Below are 17925 nucleotides of genomic sequence, written 5' to 3'. Positions count from 1 at the left end.
TCCAAAAATAATAGTCAGAGATGCTGGTTCCCTCACAAGAGAGACCAACACCTCTGAAATCACTGAGGATAGCCCCAGTGAAGAGGACATCCAGTTAGCCAGGATGGCCAAAAGATTGGCTTTGGAAAGACAGATCCTAGCCATAGAGAGGGAAAGACAAGAGATGGGCCTAGGACCCATCAATGGTGGCAGCAACATAAATAGGGTCAGAGATTCTCCTGACATGTTGAAAATCCCTAAAGGGATTGTAACTAAATATGAAGATGGTGATGACATCACCAAATGGTTCACAGCTTTTGAGAGGGCTTGTGTAACCAGAAAAGTGAACAGATCTCACTGGGGTGCTCTCCTTTGGGAAATGTTCACAGGAAAGTGTAGGGATAGACTCCTCACACTCTCTGGACAAGATGCAGAATCTTATGACCTCATGAAGGGTACCCTGATTGAGGGCTTTGGATTCTCCACTGAGGAGTACAGGATTAGGTTCAGGGGGGCTCAAAAATCCTCGAGCCAGACCTGGGTTGACTTTGTTGACTACTCAGTGAAAACACTAGATGGTTGGATTCAAGGCAGTGGTGTAAGTAATTATGATGGGCTGTACAATTTATTTGTGAAAGAACACCTGTTAAGTAATTGTTTCAATGATAAACTGCATCAGCATCTGGTAGACCTAGGACCAATTTCTCCCCAAGAATTGGGAAAGAAGGCGGACCATTGGGTCAAGACAAGGGTGTCCAAGACTTCAACAGGGGGTGACCAAAAGAAAGGGGTCACAAAGACTCCCCAGGGGAAGGGTGATGAGACAACCAAAACTAAAAATAGTAAAGAGTCTTCTACAGGCCCCCAAAAACCTGCACAGGAGGGTGGGCCCAGAGCCTCTTCACAAAACAATGGGTACAAGGGTAAAAACTTTGATCCCAAAAAGGCCTGGTGTCATAGCTGTAAACAGCATGGACACCAAACTGGAGACAAGGCCTGTCCCAAGAAAGGTTCCACTCCAAACTCCCATCCAGGTAACACTGGTATGGCCAGTCTCCAAGTGGGATCAACAGTGTGCCCAGAGCAAATCAGGGTCCACACTGAAGCTACTCTAGTTTCTGAGGGTGGGGTGGATTTAGCCACACTAGCTGTCTGGCCGCCTAACATGCAAAAATACAGACAGCAACTCTTAATTAATGGGACTAGAATAGAGGGCCTGAGGGATACAGGTGCCAGTGTCACCATGGTGACAGAGAAACTGGTTTCCCCTGGCCAATACCTGACTGGAAAAACTTACACAGTCACCAACGCTGACAATCAGAGAAAAGTACATCCCATGGCAATGGTTACTTTAGAATGGGGAGGGGTCAATGGCCTGAAACAGGTGGTGGTCTCCTCAAATATCCCAGTGGACTGTCTGCTTGGAAATGACCTGGAGTCCTCAGCATGGGCTGAGGTAGAACTAAAAACCCATGCAGCAATGCTGGGTATCCCTGAACTGGTGTGTGTGAAAACAAGAGCACAATGCAAGGCACAGGGTGAACAAGTAGAGCTGGAGTCTGGAAGAATGGCCCAGCCTACCAAGAGAACAGGAAAGTCAGTTGGGAAACCAACTGCAACACAGCAAAAGAAAGGGAACCTCTCTTCTCAGGAAGAAGTTCTGCCCTCTGAGGGAACTGAGCCTTTGGAGCTTGAACCTTACCAGGTTGAGCTCTTGGGCCCAGGGGGACCCTCAAGGGAGGAGCTGTGTAAGGGACAAGAAACCTGTCCCTCTCTTGAAGGCCTTAGGCAGCAAGCTGCTGAAGAGTCCAAAGGCAAGAAAAATGGAACACATAGGGTCTATTGGGAAGATGGACTCCTGTACACTGAGGCCAGAGACCCCAAACCTGGTGCCACTAGGAGAGTGGTAGTGAATCAGCTGTTCAGGAAGTTCATCCTAACATTGGCCCATGACATTCCCCTTGCTGGACATTTGGGACAAACCAAGACGTGGGAGAGGTTAGTCAACCACTTCTACTGGCCCAATATGTCCAACATGGTTAAGGAGTTTTGCCTCTCCTGCCCCACCTGTCAAGCCAGTGGTAAGACAGGTGGGCACCCAAAGGCCCCCCTCATTCCACTTCCAGTGGTGGGGGTTCCCTTTGAAAGAGTGGGTGTGGACATAGTTGGTCCACTAGAACCTCCCACAGCCTCAGGAAATATGTATATCCTGGTAGTAGTGGATCATGCTACCAGGTATCCTGAAGCTATTCCCCTTAGGTCGACTACTGCCCCTGCAGTAGCCAAGGCCCTCATTGGTATCTTTACCAGAGTGGGTTTCCCTAAGGAGGTGGTGTCTGACAGAGGTACCAACTTCATGTCAGCATACCTAAAGCACATGTGGAATGAGTGTGGGGTGACTTATAAATTCACTACACCATACCATCCACAAACTAATGGCTTGGTTGAGAGATTCAACAAGACATTAAAAGGCATGATCATGGGGCTCCCAGAAAAACTCAAAAGGAGATGGGATGTCCTCTTGCCATGTCTGCTTTTCGCTTACAGAGAGGTGCCACAGAAGGGAGTAGGATTCTCACCCTTTGAACTTCTGTTTGGTCATCCTGTAAGGGGACCACTTGCTCTTGTTAAAGAAGGCTGGGAGAGACCTCTCCATGAGCCTAAACAAGACATAGTGGACTATGTACTTGGCCTTCGCTCTAGAATGGCAGAGTACATGGAAAAGGCAACCAAAAACCTTGAGGCCAGCCAACAGCTCCAGAAGTTTTGGTATGACCAAAAGGCTGCACTGGTTGAGTTCCAACCAGGGCAGAAAGTCTGGGTTCTGGAGCCTGTGGCTCCCAGGGCACTCCAGGACAAATGGAGTGGCCCTTACCCAGTACTAGAAAGGAAGAGTCAGGTCACCTACCTGGTGGACCTGGGCACAAGCAGGAGCCCCAAGAGGGTGATCCATGTGAACCGCCTTAAGCTCTTCCATGACAGGGCTGATGTGAATCTGTTGATGGTAACAGATGAGGATCAGGAGGCAGAGAGTGAACCTCTCCCTGATCTTCTGTCATCAGACCCAAAAGATGGCACAGTAGATGGAGTGATCTACTCAGACACCCTCTCTGGCCAACAGCAAGCTGATTGTAGGAGAGTCCTACAACAGTTTCCTGAACTCTTCTCCTTAACCCCTGGTCAGACACACCTGTGTACCCATGATGTGGACACAGGAGACAGCATGCCTGTCAAGAACAAAATCTTTAGACAATCTGACCATGTTAAGGAAAGCATCAAGGTGGAAGTCCACAAGATGCTGGAATTGGGAGTAATTGAGCGGTCTGACAGCCCCTGGGCTAGCCCAGTGGTCTTAGTCCCCAAACCTCACACCAAAGATGGAAAGAAAGAGATGAGGTTTTGTGTGGACTACAGAGGGCTCAATTCTGTCACCAAGACAGATGCTCATCCAATTCCAAGAGCTGATGAGCTCATAGACAAATTAGGTGCTGCCAAATTCTTAAGTACCTTTGACTTGACAGCAGGGTACTGGCAAATAAAAATGGCACCTGGAGCAAAAGAGAAAACAGCATTCTCCACACCTGATGGGCATTATCAGTTTACTGTTATGCCCTTTGGTTTAAAGAATGCCCCTGCCACCTTCCAAAGGTTGGTGAATCAAGTCCTTGCTGGCTTGGAGTCCTTTAGCACAGCTTATCTTGATGATATTGCTGTCTTTAGCTCCACCTGGCAGGATCACCTGGTCCACCTGAAGAAGGTTTTGAAGGCTCTGCAATCTGCAGGCCTCTCTATCAAGGCATCCAAATGCCAGATAGGGCAGGGAACTGTGGTTTACTTGGGACACCTTGTAGGTGGAGGCCAAGTTCAGCCACTCCAACCCAAGATCCAGACTATTCTGGACTGGGTAGCTCCAAAAACCCAGACTCAAGTCAGGGCATTCCTTGGCTTGACTGGGTATTACAGGAGGTTTGTGAAGGGATATGGATCCATTGTGACAGCCCTCACTGAACTCACCTCCAAGAAAATGCCCAAGAAAGTGAACTGGACTGTGGAATGCCAACAGGCCTTTGACACCCTGAAACAGGCAATGTGCTCAGCACCAGTTCTCAAAGCTCCAGATTATTCTAAGCAGTTCATTGTGCAGACTGATGCCTCTGAACATGGGATAGGGGCAGTTTTGTCCCAAACAAATGATGATGGCCTTGACCAGCCTGTTGCTTTCATTAGCAGGAGGTTACTCCCCAGGGAGCAGCGTTGGAGTGCCATTGAGAGGGAGGCCTTTGCTGTGGTTTGGTCCCTGAAGAAGCTGAGACCATACCTCTTTGGGACTCACTTCCTAGTTCAAACTGACCACAGACCTCTCAAATGGCTGATGCAAATGAAAGGTGAAAATCCTAAACTGTTGAGGTGGTCCATCTCCCTACAGGGAATGGACTTTATAGTGGAACACAGACCTGGGACTGCCCATGCCAATGCAGATGGCCTTTCCAGATTCTTCCACTTAGAAAATGAAGACTCTCTTGGGAAAGGTTAGTCTCATCCTCTTTCGTTTGGGGGGGGGGGTTGTGTAAGGAAATGCCTCCTTGGCATGGTTGCCCCCTGACTTTTTGCCTTTGCTGATGCTATGTTTACAATTGAAAGTGTGCTGAGGCCTGCTAACCAGGCCCCAGCACCAGTGTTCTTTCCCTAACCTGTACTTTTGTATCCACAATTGGCAGACCCTGGCAGCCAGATAAGTCCCTTGTAACTGGTACTTCTAGTACCAAGGGCCCTGATGCCAAGGAAGGTCTCTAAGGGCTGCAGCATGTCTTATGCCACCCTGGAGACCTCTCACTCAGCACAGACACACTGCTTGCCAGCTTGTGTGTGCTAGTGAGGACAAAACGAGTAAGTCGACATGGCACTCCCCTCAGGGTGCCATGCCAGCCTCTCACTGCCTATGCAGTATAGGTAAGACACCCCTCTAGCAGGCCTTACAGCCCTAAGGCAGGGTGCACTATACCATAGGTGAGGGTACCAGTGCATGAGCATGGTACCCCTACAGTGTCTAAACAAAACCTTAGACATTGTAAGTGCAGGGTAGCCATAAGAGTATATGGTCTGGGAGTTTGTCAAACACGAACTCCACAGCACCATAATGGCTACACTGAAAACTGAGAAGTTTGGTATCAAACTTCTCAGCACAATAAATGCACACTGATGCCAGTGTACATTTTATTGTAAAATACACCCCAGAGGGCACCTTAGAGGTGCCCCCTGAAACTTAACCGACTATCTGTGTAGGCTGACTAGTTCCAGCAGCCTGCCACACCAGAGACATGTTGCTGGCCCCATGGGGAGAGTGCCTTTGTCACTCTGAGGCCAGTAACAAAGCCTGCACTGGGTGGAGATGCTAACACCTCCCCCAGGCAGGAGCTGTGACACCTGGCGGTGAGCCTCAAAGGCTCACCCCTTTGTCACAGCCCAGCAGGGCACTCCAGCTTAGTGGAGTTGCCCGCCCCCTCCGGCCACGGCCCCCACTTTTGGCGGCAAGGCTGGAGGGAACAAAGAAAGCAACAAGGAGGAGTCACTGGCCAGTCAGGACAGCCCCTAAGGTGTCCTGAGCTGAAGTGACTCTAACTTTTAGAAATCCTCCATCTTGCAGATGGAGGATTCCCCCAATAGGGTTAGGATTGTGACCCCCTCCCCTTGGGAGGAGGCACAAAGAGGGTGTACCCACCCTCAGGGCTAGTAGCCATTGGCTACTAACCCCCCCAGACCTAAACACGCCCTTAAATTTAGTATTTAAGGGCTACCCTGAACCCTAGAAAATTAGATTCCTGCAACTACAAGAAGACGGACTGCCTAGCTGAAAACCCCTGCAGAGGAAGACCAGAAGACGACAACTGCCTTGGCTCCAGAAACTCACCGGCCTGTCTCCTGCCTTCCAAAGATCCTGCTCCAGCGACGCCTTCCAAAGGGACCAGCGACCTCGACATCCTCTGAGGACTGCCCCTGCTTCGAAAAGACAAGAAACTCCCGAGGACAGCGGACCTGCTCCAAGAAAAGCTGCAACTTTGTTTCCAGCAGCTTTAAAGAACCCTGCAAGCTCCCCGCAAGAAGCGTGAGACTTGCAACACTGCACCCGGCGACCCCGACTCGGCTGGTGGCGATCCAACACCTCAGGAGGGACCCCAGGACTACTCTGATACTGTGAGTACCAAAACCTGTCCCCCCTGAGCCCCCACAGCGCCGCCTTCAGAGGGAATCCCGAGGCTTCCCCTGACCGCGACTCTTTGAACCTAAAGTCCCGACGCCTGGGAGAGACCCTGCACCCGCAGCCCCCAGGACCTGAAGGACCGGACTTTCACTAGAGAAGTGACCCCCAGGAGTCCCTCTCCCTTGCCCAAGTGGAGGTTTCCCCGAGGAACCCCCCCCTTGCCTGCCTGCAGCGCTGAAGAGATCCAGAGATCTCTCATAGACTAACATTGAAAACCCGACGCTTGTTTCTACACTGCACCCGGCCGCCCCCGCGCTGCTGAGGGTGAAATTTCTGTGTGGACTTGTGTCCCCCCCGGTGCCCTACAAAACCCCCCTGGTCTGCCCTCCGAAGACGCGGGTACTTACCTGCAAGCAGACCGGAACCGGGGCACCCCCTTCTCTCCATTCTAGCCTATGTGTTTTGGGCACCACTTTGAACTCTGCACCTGACCGGCCCTGAGCTGCTGGTGTGGTGACTTTGGGGTTGCTCTGAACCCCCAACGGTGGGCTACCTTGGACCAAGAACTAAGCCCTGTAAGTGTCTTACTTACCTGGTTAACCTAACAAATACTTACCTCCCCTAGGAACTGTGAAAATTGCACTAAGTGTCCACTTTTAAAACAGCTATTTGTGAATAACTTGAAAAGTATACATGCAATTTTGATGATTTGAAGTTCCTAAAGTACTTACCTGCAATACCTTTCGAATGAGATATTACATGTAGAGTTTGAACCTGTGGTTCTTAAAATAAACTAAGAAACGATATTTTTCTATATAAAAACCTATTGGCTGGATTTGTCTCTGAGTGTGTGTACCTCATTTATTGTCTATGTGTATGTACAACAAATGCTTAACACTACTCCTTGGATAAGCCTACTGCTCGACCACACTACCACAAAATAGAGCATTAGTATTATCTATTTTTACCACTATTTTACCTCTAAGGGGAACCCTTGGACTCTGTGCATGCTATTCCTTACTTTGAAATAGCACATACAGAGCCAACTTCCTACAGGAACACACACTCAGAAACAATTCCAGGCCAATAGGTTTTTGTTATAGAAAGATATCTTTTCTTAGTTTATTTTAAGAACCACAGGTTCAAATTCTACATGTAATATCTCATTTGAAAGGTATTGCAGGTAAGTACTTTAGGAACTTTGAATAATCACAATAGCATATATACTTTTTACATAAAACACATTTAGCTGTTTTAAAAGTGGACACAGTGCAATTTTCACAGTTCCTGGGGGAGGTAAAGTAATGTTAGTTTTTGCAGGTAAGTAAACCACCTACGGGGTTAAGATTGGGGTCCAAGGTAGCCCACCGCTGGGGGTTCAGAGCAACCCCAAAGTCACCACACCAGCAGCTCAGGGCCGGTCAGGTGCAGAGTTCAAAGTGGTGCCCAAAACGCATAGGCTTCAATGGAGAGAAGGGGGTGCCCCGGTTCCAGTCTGCCAGCAGGTAAGTACCCGCGTCTTCGGAGGGCAGACCGGGGGGGGGGGGGAGGGGTTTGTAGGGCACCGGGGGGGGGGGGGGGGGGGGGAACACAAGTCCACACAAAAAGTACACCCTCAGCAGCGCGGTGTGCAAACAAGCGTCGGGTTTCCAATGGGAGACCAAGGGGTCTCTTCAGCAGTGCAGGCAGGCAAGGGGGGGGCTCCTCGGGGTAGCCACCACCTGGGCAAGGGAGAGGGCCTCCTGGGGGTCACTCCTGCGCTGGAGTTCCGATCCTTCAGGTGCTGGGGGCTGCGTGTGCAGGGTCTTTCCCAGCCGTTGGGATTTTAGAGTCGGACAGTCGCGGTCAGGGGGAGCCTGGGGATTCCCTCTGTAGGCGTCGCTGTGGGGGCTCAGGGGGGACAACTTTGGTTACTCACAGTCTCGGGGTCGCCGGAGGGTCCTCCCTGAGGTGTTGGTTCTCCACCAGTCGAGTCGGGGTCGCCGGGTGCAGTGTTGCAAGTCTCACGCTTCTTGTGGGGATTGCAGGGGTCTCTAAATCTGCTCCTCTGAAACCAAGCTGCAGTCTTTTTGGAACAGGGCCGCTGTCCTCGGGAGTTTCTTGTTCCTCTTGAAGCAGGGCAGTCCTCTGAGGATTCAGAGGTCGCTGGTCCTGGAGAAAGCGTCGCTGGAGCAGGTTTCTTTAGAAGGCAGGAGACAGGCCGGTAGGACTGGGGCCAAAGCAGTTGGTGTCTTCTTTCTTCTTCTGCAGGGGTTTTCAGCTCAGCAGTCTTCTTCTTCGGTAAGTTGCAGGAATCTAAATTCTTAGGTTCAGGGAAGCCCTTAAATACTAAATTTAAGGGCGTGTTTAGGTCTGGGGGGTTAGTAGCCAATGGCTACTAGCCCGGAGGGTGGGTACACCCTCTTTGTGCCTCCTCCCAAGGGGAGGGGGTCACAATCCTATCCCTATTGGGGGAATCCTCCATCTGCAAGATGGAGGATTTCTAAAAGTTAGAGTCACTTCAGCTCAGGACACCTTAGGGGCTGTCCTGACTGGCCAGTGACTCCTCCTTGTTATTCTCATTATTTCCTCCGGCCTTGCCGCCAAAAGTGGGGCCGTGGCCGGAGGGGCGGGCAACTCCACTAGCTGGAGTGCCCTGCGGTCCTGGAACAAAGGGGGTGAGTCTTTGAGGCTCACCGCCAGGTGTTACAGCTCCTGCCTGGGGGAGGTGTTAGCATCTCCACCCAGTGCAGGCTTTGTTACTGGCCTCAGAGTGACAAAGGCACCTCTAAGGTGCCCTCTGGGGTGTATTTTACAATAAAATGTACACTGGCATCAGTGTGCATTTATTGTGCTGAGAAGTTTGATACCAAACTTCCCAGTTTTCAGTGTAGCCATTATGGAGCTGTGGAGTTCGTGTAAAACAGACTCCCAGACCATATACTCTTATGGCTACCCTGCACTTACAATGTCTAAGGTTTTGCTTAGACACTGTAGGGGCACAGTGCGCATGCCCTGGTGCCCTCACCTATGGTATAGTGCACCCTGCCTTAGGGCTGTAAGGCCTGCTAGAGGGGTGACTTATCTATACTGCATAGGCAGTGTGAGGTTGGCATGGCACCCTGAGGGGAGTGCCATGTCGACTTACTCGTTTTGTTCTCACCAGCACACACGAGGTGGCAAGCAGTGTGTCTGTGCTGAGTGAGGGGTCCCCAGGGTGGCATAAGATATGCTGCAGCCCTTAGAGACCGTCCCTGGCATCAGGGCCCTTGGTACCAGGGGTACCAGTTACAAGGGACTTACCTGGATGACAGGGTGTGCCAATTGTGTAAAACAAAAGTACAGGTTAGGGAAAGAACACTGGTGCTGGGGCCTGGTTAGCAGGCCTCAGCACACTTTCAAATCAAAACATAGCATCAGCAAAGGCAAAAAGTCAGGGGGTAACCATGCCAAGGAGGCATTTCCTTACATGGGGGTAACCAAACTAGAAAGAGGCTACTTACTTACAGGTATCAAACTTCTCAGCAAAATAAACCCACACTAATGTCAGAGTTGAATTTATTGTACAATGCACCCTTTAGTGTAAGGCTGACCAGTCTGTGTCAGACTGCCAATAAAAGACAAGTTTCTGACCCCATGGGGTGAGAGCCTTTGTGCTCTCTGCAGTCAGGAACAAAGCCTGCTCTGGGTGAAGGTGCTTCACACCTTCACCCTGCAGGAAATGCAACACTAGGAGGTGAGCCTCAAAGGCTCAGGCCTCTAGTTACAGTGCCCCCAGGGCACTCCAGCTACTGGAGATGCTGGACCAAGCCCCACTTTTGGCAGCAAGCCTGGCTAGAAAATGAGGTAAAACAGGTAGGAGTGACCACTCCAGCTAGAACCCCCACTAAGGTGTCCAGACCTCGAGTAACCCCCCTCCCACCCCCTGCACAATCTCCATCTTTGTTTGGAAGACATGGGCCAATAGGGTTCAGAATGTGCCCCCCCCCCCCCCAAATGGAGTGGGCACAGGAAGGGTGTAGCCACCGTCAGGGACAGTAGCGATTGGCTACTGCTCTCTGATCCCTGTAACACCCCTAAATCTAGGATTCCTGGTGAACTCAAGAAGAAAAGAAGCAAGAAGAAGGACTGCTAAGCCCAGCCAGCAGAGAGGACCCCAGAGACTAACTGAGTTGGCCCCAGCCCTACCGGCCTGTCTGCAGCTTCAAAGACTCCTGTACCAAAAAGGCAGCGTACCCTGCAGAACCAGCGACCTCTACAAACCCCCAAAGGATATGTCTGCCCAGAAGAGGACAAAGAACTCCAGAGCCACCCCAGATGTGCGAGCCCTGTCCACTCTGCACCTGACGCCCACGGCCAGGGTCCAGGTGGCCCACCGGTCCAGAGCAGATCCACAGGTGATTATGACCTTGTGTCCACCCTGGGTTGACTCCTCGTGGCCAACACAACAACGCATGCAGCCTAAACCAGAGGACCCCCCACCCCACCTATGAACGGTTCCGACGAAGATTCCCAACACCTAAAGGTACCACTGCACCTGTAACCACCAGGCCTTGCGGAATCTGAGCAACGGTCCAGGGGCATTCAGCCGGCGGCCCTCTGGTCAAGACGATGGTTTTCTGGAACTGACCTCCTGGACCCAGCCTTCAGCATCTTTTGTGACCCTGAGGTCCCCCTATTGGAAAGTATTGGGCGCCATGGCTTGTGTTCGCACCCGGCCGCCACTGGGGCTGAGGGGTACTTACCCACAAACTGATCTTTCCCAAGCATCCCCAGTCCTCATAGGACCCAACATCCCTCACCTCTCCCCCCCCCCAAAAGGACTCTATGGACTTCGATGGGAAATTGCACTGTCTCAACTTTTGAAAAAGAAAATTGCTACTTACTTATAAACTGCTTCATTTACAAAAATCAAAGTACATTTGATACATATGCCTGATACCTATTGACAACTGTACTTACCTGCAACAAAGTTCTTCTGGTTCTAGTAATAAAGTAACAAAATACATTTTTGCTACATAAAAATCATTGGCCTTTAGTTAGCGAGTGTTTCTGTGTCTCTGTGCCTCATTTCTTGACTGTGTGTAAACAACAAATGCTTTGCCCTACCCTCTGATTAGCCTAATTGCTCGACCACACTACCACAAAAGAGAGCATTAGTATTATCTACTTTAGCCTCTTTTAAACCTCTGGGGAACCACCGACCTCTGTGCACACTATACCTCATTTTGGTATAGTGTACAGAGCCATTTTTCTACACAGACCACTTTGAATATCAAGACAATCTCCCTCCTCCACAATCGATTGAAAGTCGAAGTGAAAGGGACTTCGGAGATACAGTCCAAAGACAGGCAGTCTGAGAATCGAGCAGTCACAGGATGACTAGGACTTGGAAAAGGCCTTACTCAGAAAGGGAAAATAGTGTATGAATATGTTTTTCTTTAAAGGAGATGATTAGATAGCAGCTTTCTACTGAAAACCAAAATATGTGTAACTTACCAACACTACATTCACCAAACCAAGTCTCATATGCAATAAAAGCAGGACTTCATATTTCTTTGTGTTACTATTATACCTGCAGGAAGTCTTTTTTTTATTTTTTTTGTAAATCTACAACATCAACTAAAGTCTACTAATTTTAAAAGGGACCTGATGTGAGGTCTGATTCTCTCAAAATCTAAGGACAGGGGAAAAAGAAGAAGGACAAGATAGTAATTACCATTACGAAAGCAACCGACTTTGTGATTTACACACCCTAGTTTAAAGTTGCAATGTCAAAATAAGTCCTCCTATAAAATCCTCTTTCCTCACACACCAGAAAATGAAATAATACATTGCTCTTCTAGATAGAACATCCAAATCTTAACTAACATTCAAAGCCCTGTTGTGACTGACAACATCCCAAAACACAGCCTTAAAATAAATCAATGATTCTAGGCATCTATAAACGTTATTTTATTGTATTACAGTATGTTTTACTAATCTCGCTGTGTAAGGAAATGCCTCCTTGGCATGGTTACCCCCTGACTTTTTGCCTTTGCTGATGCTATGTTTTGAATTGAAAGTGTGCTGAGGCCTGCTAACCAGGCCCCAGCACCAGTGTTCTTTCCCTAACCTGTACTTTTGATTCCACAATTGGCACACCCTGGCACCCAGATAAGTCCCTTGTAACTGGTACCCCTGGTACCAAGGGCCCTGATGCCAGGGAAGGTCTCTAAGGGCTGCAGAATGTATTATGCCACCCTAGAGACCCCTCACTCAGCACAGACACACTGCTTACCAGCTTGTGTGTGCTAGTGAGAACAAAATGAGTAAATCGACATGGCACTCCCCTCAGGGTGCCATGCCAGCCTCTCACTGCCTATGCAGTATAGGTAAGACACCCCTCTAGCAGGCCTTACAGCCCTAAGGCAGGGTGCACTATACCATAGGTGAGGGCACCAGTGCATGAGCACTGTGCCCCTACAGTGTCTGAGCAATACCTTAGACATTGTAAGTGCAGGGTAGCCATAAGAGTATATGGTCTGGGAGTCTGTCAAACACGAACTCCACAGCACCATAATGGCTACACTGAAAACTGGGAAGTTTGGTATCAAACTTCTCAGCACAATAAATGCACACTGATGCCAGTGTACATTTTATTGTAAAATACACCACAGAGGGCACCTTAGAGGTGCCCCCTGAAACTTAACCGACTATCTGTGTAGGCTGACTGGTTCCAGCAGCCTGCCACACTAGAGACATGTTGCTGGCCCCATGGGGAGAGTGCCTTTGTCACTCTGAGGCCAGTAACAAAGCCTGCACTGGGTGGAGATGCTAACACCTCCCCCAGGCAGGAGCTGTAACACCTGGCGGTGAGCCTCAAAGGCTCACCCCTTTGTCACAGCACCGCAGGACACTCCAGCTAGTGGAGTTGCCCGCCCCCTCCGGCCCCGGCCCCCACTTTTGGCGGCAAGGCCGGAGAAAATAATGAGAATAACAAGGAGGAGTCACTGGCCAGTCAGGACAGCCCCTAAGGTGTCCTGAGCTGAGGTGACTAACTTTTAGAAATCTTCCATCTTGCAGATGGAGGATTCCCCCAATAGGATTAGGGATGTGACCCCCTCCCCTTGGGAGGAGGCACAAAGAGGGTGTACCCACCCTCAGGGCTAGTAGCCATTGGCTACTAACCCCCCAGACCTAAACACGCCCTTAAATTTAGTATTTAAGGGCTTTCCCTGAACCTAGAATTTAGATTCCTGCAACTACAAGAAGAAGGACTGCTGAGCTGACAAACCCCTGCAGAGGAAGAACAGAAGACACCAACTGCCTTGGCCCCAGACTTACCGGCCTGTCTCCTGCCTTCCAAAGAAACCTGCTCCAGCGACGCTTTCCAAGGGACCTGCGACCTTTGAATCCTCTGAGGACTGCCCTGCTTCGAAAAAGACAAGAAACTCCCGAGGACAGCGGCACTGCTCCAAAAGAACTGCAACTTTGTTACAAGGAGCAGATTTAAAGACCCCTGCAACTCCCCGCAAGAAGCGTGAGACTTGCAACACTGCACCCGGCGACCCCGACTCGACTGGTGGAGAACAACCAACTCAGGGAGGACCCTCCGGCGACTCTACGACTGTGAGTAACCAAAGTTGTCCCCCCTGAGCCCCCACAGCGACGCCTGCAGAGGGAATCCCCAGGCTCCCCCTGACCGCGACTGTCTGAACTCCATTTCCCGACGGCTGGAAAAGACCCTGCACCCGCAGCCCCCAGCCCCTAAAGAAACGGAACTTCTGTGCAGGAGTGACCCCCAGGAGGCCCTCTCCCTTGCCCAGGTGGTGGCTACCCCGAGGAGCCCCCCCCCTTGCCTGCATCGCTGAAGAGACCCCTTGGTCTCCCATTGAAAACTGAAGGAAACCCGACGCGTGTTTGCACACTGCACCCGGCCGCCCCCGCGCTGCTGAGGGTGTACTTTTTGTGCTGACTTGTGTCCCCCCAGGTGCCCTACAAAACCCCCCTGGTCTGCCCTCCGAAGACGCGGGTACTTACCTGCTGGCAGACTGGAACCGGGGCACCCCCTTCTCTCCATTGAAGCCTATGCGTTTTGGGCACCTCTTTGACCTTTGCACCTGACCGGCCCCGAGCTGCTGGTGTGATAACTTTGGGGTTGCTCTGAACCCCCAACGGTGGGCTACCTTGGACCAAAAACTGAAACCTGTAAGTGACTTACTTACCTGTTGAAACTAACAATAACTTACCTCCCCCAGGAACTGTGAAAATTGCACTGTGTCCACTTTTAAAACAGCTTATTGTGTTTTATGTAAAAAGTATACATGCTAAAGTAATGATTCAAAGTTCCTAGAGTACTTACCTGCATACCTTTCAAATGAGATATTACATGTAAAATTTGAACCTGTGGTTCTTAAAATAAACTAAGAAAATATATTTTTCTATAACAAAACCTATTGGCTGGATTTGTCTCCGAGTGTGTGTACCTCATTTATTGTCTATGTGTATGTACAACAAATGCTTAACACTACTCCTTGGATAAGCCTACTGCTCGACCACACTACCACAAAATAGAGCATTAGTATTATCTCTTTTTACCACTATTTTACCTCTAAGGGGAACCCTTGGACTCTGTGCATGCTATTCCTTACTTTGAAATAGCACATACAGAGCCAACTTCCTACACGCTGTAAAACAAGTATCTAGCTCAACATAAAATATACATTTAAAGTGATCCCAGACCAACCAGATAAACTTACACAATGAAAGCAGTGTGATGAACGGATTTCCAAAATGTGCAGTGTAGCTTACGGGAACAGAGGTTTCTTTTTCCTGCAGGAGTTTAAACCTCAACAGGCTGTTCAACTTCAAGTTGTTAACATAAATGAACAAATCCTCATCCTAAAAAAGAAAAAGAGGGTTGGGCTTTATCATATTGCGAGGTCCAGACAATAGCAGTGCAGAACAAGGATTCAAATGTAGGTCCAGAAAGTAAACAAATCTCCAAGGGTTAGAATGATTAAGATTGAACTAAACTTAACCAATTTTCGCTTAAATACTCTGAGAACATAGTTTAAGATGTATGACAAAAAGAAAAATAAAAAAATAAAATTGGTGTGAAAAAATAATGATGCTGAGTAAAGACAAGGAAGGAGCAAGACAAATTGTGGAAGAGCAGGACGGATCAAGATTAACTTAGGGAGGGATGGTTCAAATTGAAATAAAGATAAATACAAAGCAGAGGCATATATGCAATATGTTTATAGCCTAGCACAAAATAAACTCCATAAAGTCCCTGTAACACCTTTCTGCATTCATCTGGCATGGTACAGAATGATGAGCGAGGTCTCGTTTTTATAGATTGTTGTCAAAGGCTGAGTTAGGGTACCTTTGAAACATCCCACTAAATGCAATAAATTGTTTGTTAACTCATAACTTAAGAGACTTCATCCTACCATAATGCACAGTGTTTCAAAATGTTCACGATTATGGACTGACCAAATATTCAGTGCTTTTTAGATGTTATTTTCCACACACATCTTCAGAACCTACCAACTGACAAAAGGAGACTGTCAAATAGTGAACAGGGTTTGTGTAAGGAAATGCCTCCTTGGCATGGTTGCCCCCTGACTTTTTGCCTTTGCTGATGCTATGTTTACAATTGAAAGTGTGCTGAGGCCTGCTAACCAGGCCCCAGCACCAGTGTTCTTTCCCTAACCTGTACTTTTGTATCCACAATTGGCAGACCCTGGCATCCAGATAAGTCCCTTGTAACTGGTACTGCTAGTACCAAGGGCCCTGATGCCAAGGAAGGTCTCTAAGGGCTGCAGCATATCTTATGCCACCCTGGAGACCTCTCACTCAGCACAGACCCACTGCTTGCCAGCTTGTGTGTGCTAGTGAGGACAAAACGAGTAAGTCGACATGGCACTCCCCTCAGGGTGCCATGCCAGCCTCTCACTGCCTATGCAGTATAGGTAAGACACCCCTCTAGCAGGCCTTACAGCCCTAATGCAGGGTGCACTATACCATAGGTGAGGGTACCAGTGCATGAGCATGGTACCCCTACAGTGTCTAAACAAAACCTTAGACATTGTAAGTGCAGGGTAGCCATAAGAGTATATGGTCTGGGAGTTTGTCAAACACGAACTCCACAGCACCATAATGGCTACACTGAAAACTGGGAAGTTTGGTATCAAACTTCTCAGCACAATAAATGCACACTGATGCCAGTGTACATTTTATTGCAAAATACACCCCAGAGGGCACCTTAGAGGTGCCCCCTGAAACTTAACCGACTATCTGTGTAGGCTGACTAGTTCCAGCAGCCTGCCACACTAGAGACATGTTGCTGGCCCCATGGGGAGAGTGCCTTTGTCACTCTGAGGCCAGTAACAAAGCCTGCACTGGGTGGAGATGCTAACACCTCCCCCAGGCAGGAGCTGTAACACCTGGCGGTGAGCCTCAAAGGCTCACCCCTTTGTCACAGCACCGCAGGACACTCCAGCTAGTGGAGTTGCCCGCCCCCTCCGGCCCCGGCCCCCACTTTTGGCGGCAAGGCCGGAGAAAATAATGAGAATAACAAGGAGGAGTCACTGGCCAGTCAGGACAGCCCCTAAGGTGTCCTGAGCTGAGGTGACTAACTTTTAGAAATCCTCCATCTTGCAGATGGAGGATTCCCCCAATAGGGTTAGGATTGTGACCCCCTCCCCTTGGGAGGAGGCACAAAGAGGGTGTACCCACCCTCAGGGCTAGTAGCCATTGGCTACTAACCCCCCAGACCTAAACACGCCCTTAAATTTAGTATTTAAGGGCTACCCAGAACCCTAGAAAATTAGATTCCTGCAACAACAAGAAGAAGGACTGCCCAGCTGAAAACCCCTGCAGAGGAAGACCAGAAGACAACAACTGCCTTGGCTCCAGAAACTCACCGGCCTGTCTCCTGCCTTCCAAAGAACTCTGCTCCAGCGACGCCTTCCAAAGGGACCAGCGACCTCTGAATCCTCTGAGGACTGCCCTGCTTCGACGACGACAAGAAACTCCCGAGGACATGCGGACCTGCTCCAAAAAGACTGCAACTTTGTCTCAAGAAGCAGCTTTAAAGAACCCTGCAACTCCCCGCAAGAAGCGTGAGACTTGCAACACTGCACCCGGCGACCCCGACTCGGCTGGTGGAGAACCAACACCTCAGGGAGGACCCCCGGACTACTCTCCGACTGTGAGTACCAAAACCTGTCCCCCCTGAGCCCCCACAGCGCCGCCTGCAGAGGGAATCCCGAGGCTTCCCCTGACCGCGACTCTCTGAAACCTAAGTCCCGACGCCTGGAAAAGACCCTGCACCCGCAGCCCCCAGGACCTGAAGGACCGGACTTTCACTGGAGAAGTGACCCCCAGGAGTCCCTCTCCCTTGCCCAAGTGGAGGTTTCCCCGAGGAAGCCCCCCCTTGCCTGCCTGCAGCGCTGAAGAGATCCGTTCATCTCTCATAGACTAACATTGCAAACCCGACGCTTGTTTCTACACTGCACCCGGCCGCCCCCGCGCTGCTGAGGGTGAAATTTCTGTGTGGGCTTGTGTCCCCCCGGTGCCCTACAAAACCCCCCTGGTCTGCCCTCCGAAGACGCGGGTACTTACCTGCAAGCAGACCGGAACCGGGGCACCCCCTTCTCTCCATTCTAGCCTATGCGTTTTGGGCACCACTTTGAACTCTGCACCTGACCGGCCCTGAGCTGCTGGTGTGGTGACTTTGGGGTTGCTCTGAACCCCCAACGGTGGGCTACCTTGGACCA

The 17925-nt window shown here is 49.9% G+C and overlaps 1 protein-coding gene across 1 annotated transcript in view; it reads right to left on the bottom strand.

Moving 5' to 3' along the window:
* Positions 1-17925, bottom strand: part of NOL11 (nucleolar protein 11) — a 425248-nt gene that overhangs the window by 363619 nt on the left and 43704 nt on the right. Inside the window, exon 6 of the mRNA XM_069199905.1 lies at positions 14899-15040. Coding sequence (XP_069056006.1) covers positions 14899-15040 — 142 coding nt within the window. The remainder of the gene's footprint in view (positions 1-14898; positions 15041-17925) is intronic.

This window comes from Pleurodeles waltl, chromosome 7 (genome assembly GCF_031143425.1).
Source record: "Pleurodeles waltl isolate 20211129_DDA chromosome 7, aPleWal1.hap1.20221129, whole genome shotgun sequence".
Taxonomy (NCBI): Eukaryota; Metazoa; Chordata; class Amphibia; order Caudata; family Salamandridae; genus Pleurodeles; species Pleurodeles waltl.
Note: the sequence above shows the minus strand (reverse complement) of the source record. Positions and strands in the feature narration are given on the sequence as shown.